This window comes from Larimichthys crocea, chromosome II (assembly GCF_000972845.2).
Source record: "Larimichthys crocea isolate SSNF chromosome II, L_crocea_2.0, whole genome shotgun sequence".
Lineage (NCBI taxonomy): Eukaryota > Metazoa > Chordata > Actinopteri > Sciaenidae > Larimichthys > Larimichthys crocea.
In genome coordinates, this window is record NC_040012.1 from 12,429,749 (window position 1) to 12,445,496 (window position 15,748).

Below are 15,748 nucleotides of genomic sequence, written 5' to 3' on the forward strand. Positions count from 1 at the left end.
AAAGGGCTTCCTGAGCTTTGGAGGAGCACGTTAACCCAGCTTGGCAGGCAGTTAGTTAGTGTGACAGTAGCCGCACTGGATGCCAATAGGACAGGCACTGTGCAGCATCTCAATGACCAGAATTCACTGGGTCCACAGAGAGGGTTTATGGTCCTCTCTCAGCCATACTGCTCCCACCCCTACTCTCCATCCAACCACAAAGGCATTCAGCCTTTTCATTAGGATGATAATGGGGCAAAAGCCGGAAAAGGGCCCCATGTCTGAGCACCATAAGTTGTGGTGATGGCTTTGTGGCGATGTCATGCGTGTCCATGGGAGCACAGTGTCCTGCTACGGTCCAACAAAGACAGTCCAGGACAGAAGAAACAAACAAGGAAAAAAAAAAAAACAGACCTGAAAATTTAAATAAATCCCTGAGGGCAAACCAGCAGCCTTTGGACCATGACCACCACCACCACACAGTTAAACTTGAACGTTGTTAACCATCGCAGGAAAACACGCATAAGCTGGACTTTTAATAATAACCCTGTGAATTACTGCTGCGGTTATCAGTCGTGAGGTTGTCGTGCTGCACTCACCTTGCCTGACAGCATTCGCAATGTGTGACAGTGTCAGGAATGTGCAGGCCTGTGATTATCAGTCAAAACATTCGATCCGACAGATCAGCTGAACTGTTGTTTTGCCTCATTGCAAAGTCGTGATGTACACCTGCATGAATGCACCTGCCTCAGTTTGTGACACAGGTTGACAACCTGTTACAAATACCAACAGCACTCAGCAGCTCTGCAGGATGTACAGTTCGAATATGTTGCCTGACACAGGACAAGGCCTCGACTAAGTGCCAGAATGAGGAGAAACTTCATCGTGACGGAATGAGATCATATCTGAACGTAGCATTTGACTTACCTGCGTAGAAACGTAACAAGGAGCCAATCTCTGTGTTAAGCCCTTCCTCTTGAACTCTCCATGGGTCCTTAAATCCAAGCTTAAAGAGAAAGTCATTCTGGATCTGCAGAGGCCTCTCATCCGGGCTCAGCCTCCTGACAGCCTCGCCATGCAGCTGAACATACAGCGTGGGGCTGGAATCACAAGAATCACCATTGTGATCTGTTGTCTGTGTTGATTTTAGAGCACTTTGGCCACAGTCCGGATCTTGGATGTCAGGTGTATTACCTGTAGAACAGGCTCTCGACAATGAGCCGGCACTACTGCTGGATGGCAAGCTGCCCAGACTGTGTGGGTTGAGTCTGCTCTCTGGCCCCATATTGTTTGCCATGTTGTTTAAATGTTCCATGTTGCACTGCTTGTAGTTGGCAGTGATACCATTGGTGTGATGTTGGGAGATGGGGTCCATGCTCGCACTCGACGCAGGGCAGTCAAGCTCCAGTTCGTCCGAGGAGCTGCCGTACATGTCGTGGCCCTCTGTGGCGCTATCAAACGAGGGGCTGAGGATGGATGCCTCTGTGCCCAGAACCATATCATCACTGAGGGAGTCCCTGTGCTCGCTGAGCCGGGCCCCGGAGCTCAGGTCATCAAATGCACTGCTCTCCACATCCGAGCCTGAATTTAATCCATAGCTGTCCACGCCGTTCCTGTGCTCCGAGTCGTCGTCATTGGGGGTATCCATGTTAGAGTTAGAATTTAAATCTGACAGCGAGCAGGCTATGTTGTCTTGCGACTCTGATTCTGGGGTGAAAAGTTTGTCATCGACGTCCTGTTGCTTTTGCCTCTCATCCGCATCCTCCATGAGCAGCAGCCTCAACCTGTCACTCGGATGGCCCCTTAATTCTGTGGATTCCAGGGGAGTCAGGTGGCTGCATTTCATACTCGAGTCTTCAATCACCTTGCACGGGTTATCACTATATTCATACTTCACGCTGCAGTTGCCATTTTGGTCAGTCTTGGGGTTATCTTTACAAAAAATGCGCATGACGGAGCTCGACTTACTGCAGAGTTTACTCAGACGAAGCGCCACCTCGCCGGCTGTGGTGTCCATAGTGCAAAGGACCGGTCTTGGATATGAGGGCGTCAGTCTGTCGTGGACATGTATGGAGCCCCGGTGGAGATCTGCTCTCACCCACTCGCGATCCACGGGTTGCAACTGCATGTTCTGCCGGTGCTTCATGAGAGTCTTCCTATCCAGACTCCGGGTATGTAAAGACGCAGAGGACAGGGCCGAGTTCATCTTGGCGCCGCAGGCGGCGGTGACAGCTGAGGTGGCGGCGGTGGTGGTGGTGGTGCTGGCTGCAGCTGCGGCGGAGAGGTTCCTCTTCAAGCGCCTCCGTCTCAGCAGGAGAGAGCTGGAGTTGCTGGATGAGCCCCGGCCATTAGACGCCACGGTTCGGTTTGACGCACTAGATCCCGTGGTAGAGGCGGAATGAGAGAGGCTGGTCCCGTTCTTTGCCTCTAAGCGGGAGGGTGCCAAATGTCCACCGCCATCATCCGCCGGAGTCCCCCGAGCGACAGACAGTCCACTGGGCTTCTTCATTAACTTGGTTGCGCCTCCATCCGACGCGCCATCCTCAGCTACAGCCTGCACACTTTCCATCTGTGCCAATGAAAAGTCCCCGTCGCTAAATAAATAACGGTGCGCACTTGGTTACACCTACAAGATCTACATTTAAAAGCCTGAATACGTGCGCGCCGTGGTAAATGTCCGCCGACTGAGCGGTGCTGTTGACTTAATCCACGGGTAGTCATTCACTTCTCGCCGTCCTTTCCCTGTCGGAGTCTCCTCCGCTGCTCCAGAAAAAACATTTCACCGATTGAATCCGCTGGAAAGGAGGCAGGGCGCACGGAGACGGAGACGGAGCTCAGGGCGGAGACGTGACTGTGCGTCCCCATTTAGATTAAAATACATCGCTGGAATATGAAATGAACGTCGGCCGACCTCCTACGCAAATACTTACTGATATATATTCATGAGGAGGACACAAGATGGGGTCGCCAACAACAACGCAGTGGATTGTGGGAGGTGTATTGCGCAGGACGGGGTCGTTCAGTCGCAGCCTGTCCGGTCAGGAAATACATTTCCCATGACGCTTTTCGTCGGTGTCAGTCAAGTGAGGCGGTGAACAGATGAGAGGCGTAAACATAGCTCCTATAAAATGTTTGGTGCGCGGCGGGCAGAGGTGCCGTCCTCTTATCTGCTGCGCGGTTATCTCCACGGGCTTACGTGCACGCGCGCATTGAAGACAACCACTCACTACTTGTGCGGCGCGCGCGCGCCCGGTGGAGTTTAACCGCACACGCGGGCGAAACTTGTCAACTGTTGAATCTCGAGAGCAAACTTCATCATGTGTCAGTGTTGCGTTCATGAACACACACACACACGCTCCTTCTATTAAAAGTCCAGCTTCGATGTTTTGGTGCGTTTATTTTTTTTAAAGACTACTGGCGGATTACGCGAATAACTTGAGAACCATCTCATCAGGACGCCATTTCACAAGGCCATACCAAACCATACAAGCCCCGGCTCTTGTCTGCAGGCTCTTATTTTATTGTATGTCTCGCCATCTAGTGGAGCAAACCGCAAGGTTTGACCCAAACTCTATTATTTTATTTTTTTTAATGCTGAGGACACCGCCACCATGAGAAAGAGGAAGCCCAGTGGTTTCACTTCTTTTATAGGTCACCCGTTTATTCTAGACTTGTTCATTCCACATCGGTTTAGACTGTGCCGCACATGCAGATACAGTTTTATTGTCCAATTTCACGACATACTGTAAGTTAAGACATGACTTTTGTGACTACCAGTAATGTAACTAAGTACTGTACTTGAGTAGTATCATCCCAGAGGCAAACATTGTACTGTACACCACTGCATCTGACAGTTTTAGGTTGTTTTTTTGTTAGTTTGTTTTGTTTAGCTACTAGTTATGTTTCAAATTACAACTTTCCATATCAAAAAAGTGTAATAGTAAAACGCAATAAGACAGGGACCATTTTCTATGCAGCACTTTTACTTGAAGCTAAAATGTATTATTAAAGTTTCCTGTTTTTTTTTTTTTTATTATTTAAAGGATCGCTGTGTAGTGGTATCTAGTGGTGTAGTTGCTGATTGCAACTCCCTCATTTCATCCTCTCCAGCCTACCATGCAGGAGAAACTACAGTATGAAGGCCACTGAATGTGCAAAAGGAGCGAGTGGTTAGTTCTGAGCTACTGTAGAAACACGGCAGTTTAATGTGGTGGTAAGATTAAACATAACAATTCTTATTTTCAGGTGATTATTCACTAATGAAAACATAGTTCTGCATATTATATTCCATTTCTGCTATATTCTGTAAATAGATCTCCCTACACACTGGACCTTTGAGTAAAGGATCTGAATATTCTCCATCACTGGTGGCTGCTAATGTAGTGCAAAATGTTGCAACAGTTTAAGAAAAAACAAACACACCCATCCAAAATAGAAAAACTTATGAAGAATATCAAATATAGTCAAATTTATATGATTAAAAAGTGTCCAAGGACACATTGCCAGCCCTGTCAGTCCACGCTTGTTCACCAACTTAAATAAACTTCAATTTGAAACCCAGATCAGCAAAACTTTATTATTGTGACACAGTGATGTTTTAATTAGTGAAAGGCCTTCAGAAAATAAGTAGAACTATTGTCCAGTTTTTACTTTACAGCTCCCATTATGGAAACTGCTTTGAGGGTAACAAGAAAAAAAAGAAAAAGAAAAAAAAGAAAAAGGGATTCATAACAAAGTTTATGGAAACATCAATAGTTAAAGTCTGTCTTTTAACAATACTTTATCCTTTAAGTTAGGACAATGGATAGACGTAGCATGTCAAACATCAACTTATTTTTACATTACAGACATCATGCTTAACTGGTTACGTTTTACCATGTAAGGTCTATCTTTTAGTGTTACATTTACATTTTTAGAGTTTTTAAGCATCTAAACAGGTTTTTAATATGTCACTTATTTGCAGTCTGTCAGATCTCCTTTGGTGAAAATGGGACGGCTGTGTCTTCCAGGCACAATCTTTTACTTGTGTGTATGTGCGTCATAACACAATTCTATGTTATCTGATATTATAATAAAAGATTAATACAGGTCTTACAGGAGAATGTAAAATGTGGAATAAAGAACTGAACGTACCTGGCAAGAATTCTGTGAAACAAGCCAGATTGCAAATACCAGATAAAATTGTAATTGTCTGCAATAAACTCAACTTAACATTGGCAAAATAATCTATTTTAATAAATGTCATAATAGTGTGAATCATAGGTATGTGCTGATATCACATGAATTGTAGTGGCTTTTTTTTTTTTTAATCTCAAAAATGAGAATTCAAACAATGTAAATGCATTCAGAAATGGAATTTAATTGGCATGATGTATCCTTTACATGGTATTCTGTATTTCAAAAATGAAAAAAGGAACACTTCCAAATTTGTTCAGTTGCTTCGCCAACATGTAAAAGGAAACAGATTATTGCTGAATTCATGTTCCTTGATTCCAGCGAAATGGAAAAAACCTCATGCTCAGCCCAGTGGCTCAGGTTTGTTTCTTAGAGCTGAAATGAGAACTGGAGCGTATTTGTATAAATTCATTCCTATGTATGCTCTATTGTACTGAACCTATGGATGGAAAATTTCAAATAATGGCATGATGCTGGAATCATACAGAAGCTAGTTCTAACAAAAGAAACCCCTCATATTTCAATGTCTCTGAGACTAGATGACCCAATGAAGTTTATTTTATTTATTTTTTTAAAGAAAAATGTAATGAGACCTGTGTACTGATTCTGAGGAGGAAACCCTATTATTTTACACAAAAGCCATAAAGTGCAAAACAATTTTCTATGTTATTGGTTCCCAGGTTATATTGGGCCATCTATCATCACTGAGAGACCTTGAAAATAAGGAAGAGCACATTTTCCTTTGCAGACAGATGCATTATAGTAGGCGGCCGACAGCCTATCACCTCTACTATTTTTCTTCATCTGACAATCAAGAATTTCATATTGCAACTTTAAAAGTAATACAGTAAAAAATAATAAAAATATTCTGTGTACATAAAGCTTATGAGCATTGGAATACTGGTGTAGGATCAGTGATCAAGTAACAAAACATTTCGTTTGTGAAGTGAAGAAACAAATTGGTCACCGATCAGAAATCTAACAATATTTTACACATGTGGGCCCCTGACCTTAAAATAGTGACCGTTGTAAAGCCAAACTCTTAACAGTGCAAAGAATTTTAGCAATAAAAATTCCTTTAAAAATCCTGACTCAGTGAATTCATTAAAATCTGTAGTCATATTTCAAAATTGAGAATGCATCATCATGTTCAATTATAGATTTGAGAAATCAAATCTTGTCCAAATGCGTTGGTAAGCTGTTAAAGATGTTTTTGGTGACTCAGCAGAGAGAAAAAAAACACAAAAAAAAGCAGAAAAAGTCCTCCTGAATAAAGCCTTGCCAAAGTAAAGTATAAAAGAAAGATAAAACCCTGAAGTGAGGCATATTGTAGAAGCTCAGTAAAAAAAATGGTGGGGAGTACACCTGTAGTTTAACCTTTTTCTCTACAAACAACAGATATTGCTTGGTCAAAAGCGTATGAGTATAAAAGTAAAGTGTATAATACAATGCATTATGAGCAAAGATCACAGAAAGAGCACACTGCTGCAAACAAAAACAAAAAATCGTCAAAGAACAATGCGGTGAGCCAGCTCTCAAGCTGGGACATGTAAAAACATGTAAATTAATCACTTATGATCCAAGTGCCTCTATCAAAAAACAAAAGAAAAATATATAAAACAGATAATTGTTGCAACAAACTGGAACCAGAATTTATCTGCCAGCTGCAATTTTTACATTTAATTTATAAGAGTGTGACATGAAACTTGGTCAAGCATGATTCTTCTTTAAATGCAACTTTCCTTTCTCACTATAAACAAAATGTACATTTTGGAGAGAGAGCACAGGCATTTGCCCAAACTCTCAAATTCACAGTTAGCATTTAGATGTCAACATTGTCGGTACAGTGAGAATTGCACATACGAGGGAGGAAGAAAAAGTCAGGACTACATAGTAATGACACAGAGGAGACTCTAGGGGGTGCTATAGCCTAGGAAAAGCAGAAGAAAAACATATTGCACATGATTTTAACGTTGAACCCCCCCTTCCTCACCTCCTGTGTGTCTTTCTAAACCATTAAGTCCCTGCAGGTGGAGTTAAGATGGAGCTCCTGATCACAGTCAACCCTGCATCCTTGCATGAGTTGTCCATACGGGCTAGAGGAGTCCGGAGTGACAGCATAATAAAGAAGAGGGATAAAAACAAGTCCACTGAGACAAGTCCACTGGGTGTTATTGTTGAAACAAGGTACAGTTGCCCTCGGTTAGACGTCGAAAAGTATCAATCAATCAATTGCAAACAAAAACCTCTCCCACTGTCAAATCACAGCAGAACTGAGCGCCTGCCTGAGAGCTCAGCGGAGAGGTTTAAGAGACGGTCGAGCAAATTCCATAAGAAGGGTGATGTGAATCAACTGGAGTCATAATGTGCTACTACAGTGGATGGAGTAGTGGGGGTGTCTGCATCTTGGAGCGTAGTACCGACTCAGTTGTGTGGGTCTTGGAAAAGGCATTTCAGAAGACATGGCCTTATTGTAGAAACGGGCACCATTTTACTGTCCAGCACTTAAGGTTCTCAGTGGAGGAGAGCGCCAGTTCGGCACTGCTCGAGACAGTGAGTGGTGGTCTACTATGGTCTGTGAAACCTAAAAGATTGACATAAAAAGAATTGTTTCAAACATTTCATTACAACAATTATACAACTAATACCTCCAGCTCCAGCTGTACATGAACTGATATCACAGCCACATGGATTCTGCACATTACCTGGTTAAATGGCGACTTGACTCGTGCACTTCCATCTCATTGCTCTTGAAATCGTTGAGTTCCTTCCGTATAGCTGCCTGCAGACGATGAACAAGAAGGAAATTTGAGAAAAAGCTGCAGAGGCTTGGTACACGAACGGCAAGCTCTAAGCCCTGACTCTACCTCCTTTTAGCATGCTTCATGCATCATTTAGGCTTATCTCGAGGCCATGAATGATTCTGCTGAATCCTCTTCTCACATCACAAGAGCCTTCAATTGCCTCCTCTTGAGACATCCAAGAGCATGAACAATTATATACAATCTGCTGCTGGTCTACTTAGGTAGGTAGGAAAAAAAAACATTTAGAGCTGACCTAACGCCAAAGATGTAAAGTATATTTAAGGTGTTGCAGGCTCAAGATAACACACACAATTCCAGTGTGAAAAAGCACAACAAATCATAGAAAACACTAGAAATAAAGCAAGCACAAGACACTGTGGTGTGATTTCTTCGTTATTTTAAAATGTCCCTACATACCTCGAGTCTTTAGTGACCCAACACTTATAAAACAGAGATATAAGCCATATACTAAAATCATTTTCACAACGTATTATAAACACACAAGAAATCTTTATACACATCTTTTATGGGTCACATTTGTTTCTCATTAATATATTTCAGTGCAACACTGTAATATCTTATAGACTTCTTATAGACTTAATCCTACCAAACCCAAAATATTTATCGTAAAATCACTTCTCCGCCGTTTTGCATTTTGAACATGGATGGACAGATGTGGCATTGACAGAGCTTCACAGCTAAAAAAGCTGGAACCCCCCAAAACATTTAGAGTGATAATCAGCTTTTGGAAGTCATGCCACATCTATCCTTTTTGTCCAGTGATGGCCACAATGGAAAAGCACACCACTTGTGAGCTCATCTGGCTTTCGAAGTTGGAAATTTGGTCAGCAAAACTACTTGTACATTGCAAAGCAACAAGGTTGAGGTAGTTGAGGTTCCCCCATCAGTCTTAACTTCTCTTGACCGATTGTCGCATTCAAAGCTGATGTCGTCAATGGCATAGAAAAAGAATTCCTCCTCATCAGCGGCCACACATCTTTATTTTGAGAGCTGCTCTCAACAAATATCAAAGAACTGCTCCTCTGCACTAAACCTGACACAGCCAGTTGCTTGCGCCATCGTGTTACTGTGACAGTAAGCTAATGTACACAAATTTTTCATCCCTGTGCCTGTATTTATTTATAGCAACAGTGAGACAACAAAACAGTAAAACACAACCCCTCTATCTCTTACATCAAGCCCAGTGTGAATAAACCAGATACCAGAACAATGTTAAATATAAATAGTTTGAGGTATATGTGTGAGTTGGGGTTTTGGAGCAGAGATAAAAAAACAAAAACAGTTTCCATTCATGTAGTTAGACACACATTTGGGACAATGCCCAGTGGACCGTGGCCTCCAAGTAGCATCACTGGAGCAGTAGTGGAAGGCTGAGTGTTTCACCTGAGGGCAGGATGATTGCAAAAAAGATTCTAAATGTGCAGATGAGTCAAAGTTCAAGAATATAAAATGGTCTTTTGTTCCTTTTTTTTTTTTTTTTTTACTCATACACCCCCCTCCAAAATGTGTGACCCAGCCAGGTGATGTCGTTCCTTTTGATATTCAGCATGACTCAAAGGGACGTCTCCAACCATGGCGGAAGATGCTTCTGCCACATGAGAGCAAACAACATTCAAATGTGTGCTAGATGGTAGAAGCAGGAAAAAACAAACAAACAAACAAAAAAAAAACCTCAGCTGCAGCTGAGGGGTCCTGAGGCATTGCTCATTCGATTACTCTCTTATGTAAGGGGAGTTTGTTGCATAATCGAAATGCTGAATTCCTGTGATTTTCGCATGAGTGGTCCTCAGGTGTGACTTGGCGTGCTCAGAGTTGCACATCATCAAAGCAAGAAGGAGGCAGCATCGCTGCTCCGTGAAAAATCAAGGAGTCATTAAAAGTCAGGAGCATTGCCCGCCGGGCAGTGAGCAGCAGGACTGCTCCAGGGTGTTTACTCACAGAGGGGAAGCAAACAGCTGAGGTGGAACTAGGCGTAACAAGAGAGGAGGAACACATCCTCCGGCTATTTCTCTCCTGCGTTATGGCTTGCATCATATATATAAAAAAAGGCACAGAGAGGTAGGATGCTTTGTTTTTGAAAGCAGGCAAGGAGGGAGCTTTATATTATTAAAAGATTATCTCAATTTAACTGTAAGATTAGTGTAAGCGATACTGGCCTTGTCAGCTGCTGTGAGCCGGGTCCAGGGCTTATCTGCCCGCCTGTCATAGTCCTGGGCATCTGACACCTCCACGTAGTCACTGAATCGGATGAGGATTTTGGCCTGTCTCAGCTCCTCCACAGTGGGCCGCTGGCTCAGCTGGAACAAAAGCAGAAGAGTTGGAGAACTAGAAGACTAGATAGGAAGTATTCCTAGTCACTGCCACGGTTAGCAGCAGAATTTGCATATAATTCAAGTCTTTATCGAAAGATTAGAAGAAAAAAAAAATGCAGGTGCGTCAGAGAGCAGTTTAATAACACACTGCTCTGGCGTTCAGGACATTTACTGAATCAGTGCATCAAATTAACTTTTTCAGTTCCTGCAGACCGTCTTTAGAGTAGGAGTGCTTTACAAAAGGGGACAGACTAGTTTATCACTTAGACGCCTTCAGCTGTGAACCTCATTTGCACAGCTGAATTCACAGATAGGTGTCACAGTGCACAGCTGAAGGCACGGATTATTGTCTCAGATACTGATCATGATCTGAATGAAAACAAATCTCATAGAAAACCTACAAACCAAATGAGAAACATTGAACGTATCTTAAAAAAGAATGTGCAACAAAAACAACACATCAAATAATTTAAGTGCATCAGAAATGTGCCAGTATTAAAATTCTTAAATAATAAATAAATGTTATGTACAAAAATGAGAAATATTTTAGTAACGGATTTTTTAAAACTCTCAACACAAGTGCAATATTCTATAAATGTGTGATATACAGTAGAAGATGGGCATCTTATTTAAAACAGAAATACAGCACCAGTGACTGGAAGGTTTATACACTGTAAACAATACGCCCTGAGAGCTGTGAGATTTTTATTTTGACCAGCGTGTCTGCTGGTGATCAGAAAGTGCTATAATCCAACTGAACGTGATAGGAACATGCTCAACACCTCCCTATGGGGTCGAAAGATTTGGCAGCCAACATGTTGAAGGACCAAGGGCAACAAGGACATCGACATCTCCTGGGGGGGTCCTGAGAACTACAATAACAGGCCCGTGGCTGGCAAGACTCACTTCTCACTACAGATGAGTCACTGTCACAGTGTTTGTTTATTCTGGACAACAATTTACCCCCTCCAAATGCTCAAGTTCAAGGTGTGGGTTCGCACCTTTGGAACTATTTTGGACTCACCTTTCGTGTTAGCCTTCGTTTTATCTCCCTCTTCTCCTCCATTTCCTCTTGCTCATTGCGAGCTGCCAAGAAGGGAAAAAGAATGAGTGTTATACTGCGAGTGCAGATTAAAAACAGTGTATATGAAATGTTTAGAAATTACTGAAAGGGGGAACAAACACACCATTTGCATAATATGGCTCATTAGATTCACACTAAACTGGATAAAGCGTAAAAAAAAATTGTTTCCATCCTTGGCTGTTTAATACCATTAGGAATGGGTATCGGGGGAGAATGATATTGCTTTGTTCATTTCAAGTTGTCCCAGGGCTTTTTGGTCCATGTTTATGATCAAGTGATTGACCCACTTTAGAAGTTTACAAGAGAAAATAAATGCTGATCACGGAGGTCTCACATCTCCCTAAAATTCCTCCATGTGTTGTATTATATTCAAAGTCAATTACAGAGCCAAAAAGGCTCAGAGGAGGAAGTTAAAAGGAGAGATGAGAGTAAACAAAAAGGCATACTGGGACGCTGCTCCTGGTTGCAAACGCTCCAGCAGTCAACCTGCATTTGTGCTTGTGCTTAACACTTACTGTATCTATAGTACTACTCACAGTTTTGGCTTCCAGACGGTACCACTCCTGAAAATAAAGCAATGTTTGTTTAACCTTGCTACAGTATGCGTTAAGAGTGACATGACTTGTCACTCATGAATTCTTCGACTTTGTATTTTTCCTCCTGCACTCTGCCAATCACGCAGGAGCCTCTAGGAGAGCAGGGACTGCTGGTAAATCAGTCTTTGATGTGAGAGCTGCAGAGTCCCAGGCAACAGAACTGCCTCTCTCTGATACTGCATGTGTTTGAGCTAAGAAGCCAGTCTCTCTGGACATGACTCCTCAGGGAACCTTGCTGCCTGCTTGCCTCGGATGAAAAGGCAGACCGAGGACGAATAAGAAAAAAAAAAAAAAAATGGGAGAGATGTATGCCACTCGCTTTCACATAACTAGGACTCTCAAATCACCAGGCTGCATTATATGGAGCCTGCATGCACAAAAGGCTGCGATGTGTTGAATTTTCAGTTAGAGAGGGCAGTTTTTGTCACCGTGACAAGTTGTGATTTGACTTTAGCAGCTTAGAGATAATGTTAAAACATACAAGTTTGAGACACTCACGTTTGAGGATGTTCCTCTGTTCCAGTTCCTCCGCTGTGGGTCTCTGACTCAAGCGCCTGGTTAGAAACATACATTCATGATCAGCACATAATCACAGACACTAGGTCAGCAAAGCAACACCGGGAAAAAAAAAACAACCTAAAATTCCAAATGCAGACCAACCTACTTTATGTGTAATATCATCAACGGTCATTGTTGAAAAGAAAACGTGCAAACATTTCACTGGTTCTTCCTCTGTGAGACACAGTGACACATAGTTCAAAGAAAGCTGCTCGGTTTAGCTTTTTCTTCCTTCCTTCTTTTTCTTCCTTACATTACACATCAGCGTTCAGTGGTTTGACAGCAACTCCCAGCAAGGTTATATTATTGACATTTTGACTCACAGCATGGGTACTCTTACAACTGACAAGTCTGAGCTTTAGAGTGTTAGTCCCAAACTGAATTAAATATACATTAACTCAGTGTTTCCTTACTTTGACTACAACTTATTTATGAGTTCAGTGTTGAAAGATTTGCATCGTATTTAGGCTTTTGCCGTAGAACAGCTTGACAGGCGCCCTTCCTAAAAATTCAGTCAGCCATGATCAGCAATCCCCCATACTTCTAATTGAATGACTGCATGATAATACATTGGTGCAATGCAGGGAAGGAGGTCAGCAAAACAAAGATATTCCTGAAGACTCAGCTCTCGCCCGATGCTGAACAAGGTAAAAGGGATTATGACACGGTCACACGGTAACTGAAAGGGTTCAACACTAGAGACAGCTAAAATAAACCTACCATACACATTTAAACAGACAACGGTACATAGAACATGACAGCCAGAGACTGTCCTCGTTACAGTTTTTCCTTTTCTGCAACATCCGAAGAGATACATTTTGCACAGATTATCTCCAATTTCCTCAATTTGTAAGTAGCTGAAATGACTAAGATACCCAAAGGCAATCTCTGAAAGGTCACTCTAAGTGCTTTCAACTAGGGACTCTTATTATAGCACTGTGTCAGGACCCTGTGGCAGTAGACCTAACTGTAGGCACTGGATCAATGATTGCCTCCATCTTGTTAGATCTGACAGCCATCTGGAGCTGCTCAGCCCTGTGAGCTGCTGTATGCAGGGTGAGGTCTGTGCTCAGACCGGGTTGTCTCATCTCGTCTTGTGTCATTCCTTCTCCCGCTAGACTGAAAAGTGAAGACACTGAATCACAGACTAGAGCTCTCCGCCTCTCAGTGTGGCCTGAGCATTATATCAGCATCATGCCAGCAAATACACAGCCACTGTAAACAAAACATACAGCGACTACTCGACAAGCGTCCATATGGATGCTCCTTCCAAAATAATTTCTATCACAACCGGTTTATTTAAAGGCACTGCCATAATCAACCAAGTGCCAGTCTGTCTGGTCTGTATCCAATATGAAGACAACAGACCTGAATATAATGAGATTATAAAAAAGGAAACAGAGGGATTTTATGGCTAATATGAAGTTGTTGTTGCTGCACTAACAATAGTTGTTTATTTACAACGGATCAAATGACTATGTATCAAAGGTGTCACTCATAATGATAAACCCACAAAAACGACTACTCACCAACCTCATATTCAGTAGCAGTAAGCAGCTGCTTTCAGTGGGGAAAAAAAAAAAATGATGCTACCTGTGCAGCACTGTGACTAACAGGTAAGAGAAAGTTAGGAGCGAGCTAGAAATGATGGTAGAACATTTTGCAGATTAAAAAAACTAAATATTTTTTTCAGTAGTTGGTGGGGACCAAAAAAAAAACTAAAACTAAAAGGACAATGAGTATTAGACTTCGATCCATCTCACATCCATATGTAAATAGCCATCAGTTTACTAATACAGTCATCACAACAGCTTAATTATATGATTATATGTCACTGCATTTACAGCTTATGACAAAAAAAACAAAACAATTATCGCTGCTTAACAATACTAAATAAAATGCATTCAAATTTCAGCCAAACTTTACTTCAGTTTATTGTCCTTTTGAGGGAAACTTGTTTCCCTGCAGTTATTAGATAAATCAAAAGAATCGTTTTTGAACATTTTTTAAAATTACAGAAATTGAGTACACATTAAAAAAAATTCACATAACTCCCACTCTTTAAAACCCAAGCTTTTTTCACATTGGTTTTTGTACAGACGAACAAATTATATTATGTGAGCTTAACCGGTGCTTTACCAGCTGTCTCATCCTTCTTCAAGCCTTTATGCTACGCTATGCTACTTTGTCCTAGATGTAGCTTCATATTTACCTGACAGACATGAGAGTTGGATCTATTTTCTCACCTGTAAGCAAATGCACGCATTTCTCTATTCCTTTAAGAGTCATATACTACATATTTCTTCAAGTCAAGCAAGCCTTTAAAACAACAAGTCAAAGACACAGCGGGTTTTATCTGCTTTCTCAAGGGTGAAAGCTCAAACTCTTCCGTTCAGTTTTCACCCTTGAGATAAGAGGGTCTCTGGGGTTTTTCCAGCGAATCAGGTCAATAGAAGTAAGTTGAGGTCAGCTTGTCCTAGAATAGCATTATCATAATCAATCCTGATTGGCTTGGCACAAACAACTGCATTAACAGGACACAATGCTATTGGCAAAAAAACAAAACAAAACAAAAAAAAGCATGAAAATTAGGAATTGTGCGTCAGATGACACTGCGCAAAAGGACACTGTGAGAGAGCTTTTTGGGAACATGACAACTAAGCAGGCAGGCCTTCTGGGAACATGTGCTGTGTTCCAATCACAGTGGGGAAGAGTGACTTGTGTGCCAATGTCTCTAGATAATACTTCATCCCTCCGTTGCAAGCATATTTCCCACGTCTCGTATCTTATTATACTATCCGGGCTTGCATTTTTACCCATACGCTTGACATTTTTCTTTTCTCTCAACACATCATTACATCCCCTTCATTCAGACAGGCAAGTCATCTTCAAAGAGAAGAGTGAAATCAAATGAGGCCTGTGATCCGCTGGGGAAAAAACATTATGTTGTTTGATATGTTCAATTACTAGACCTCACATTTGTAATCTCAACACATGTATACAAAATCATGTGATTTTTTTTTTGTACGCACTGCACCAGTGTAGTGTGTGTTTGTTTGTTTGTGTGTGTGTGTGTGCGTGTGTGGATAAACTGCTGGTACGGTGTGGCTTGTGTGGTGCTGTTGTGTGGAGGAGTCGGGTGGAGATAGTTTGGCACATGCATCACCGTGGTGATTCAGTCAGCGAGGGAGGAAGTCAGGCAGGAGGAAGAAAGACGAG

The 15,748-nt window shown here is 42.0% G+C and overlaps 2 protein-coding genes across 9 annotated transcripts in view; both read right to left on the bottom strand.

The window, feature by feature from the left end:
• The window catches only part of phlpp1 (PH domain and leucine rich repeat protein phosphatase 1), a 43,607-nt gene extending 39,788 nt beyond the window's left edge, over positions 1 to 3,819 (bottom strand). The window contains exon 1 of the mRNA XM_010746561.3: positions 907 to 3,819. Within this exon, the coding sequence (XP_010744863.3) occupies positions 907 to 2,548 (1,642 nt within the window). The 5' untranslated portion in view covers positions 2,549 to 3,819. The remainder of the gene's footprint in view (positions 1 to 906) is intronic.
• A 1,499-nt stretch (positions 3,820 to 5,318) lies between these two features.
• LOC104939067 (phosphatase and actin regulator 1) overlaps positions 5,319 to 15,748 on the bottom strand; it is a 45,565-nt gene continuing 35,135 nt past the window's right edge. For 5 of the 8 annotated variants that reach the window (XM_027289759.1, XM_027289761.1, XM_027289764.1 and 2 more), the window contains exons 8-13: positions 12,470 to 12,525; positions 11,912 to 11,938; positions 11,316 to 11,377; positions 10,136 to 10,276; positions 7,860 to 7,936; positions 5,319 to 7,738 (exon numbers count right to left, since the gene is read on the bottom strand). In XM_027289759.1, coding sequence (XP_027145560.1) covers positions 7,723 to 7,738; positions 7,860 to 7,936; positions 10,136 to 10,276; positions 11,316 to 11,377; positions 11,912 to 11,938; positions 12,470 to 12,525 — 379 coding nt within the window. In that variant the 3' untranslated portion in view covers positions 5,319 to 7,722. The remainder of the gene's footprint in view (positions 7,739 to 7,859; positions 7,937 to 10,135; positions 10,277 to 11,315; positions 11,378 to 11,911; positions 11,939 to 12,469; positions 12,526 to 15,748) is intronic. The other 3 variants (XM_019262236.2, XM_019262234.2, XM_019262233.2) reach the window with 1 other exon arrangement.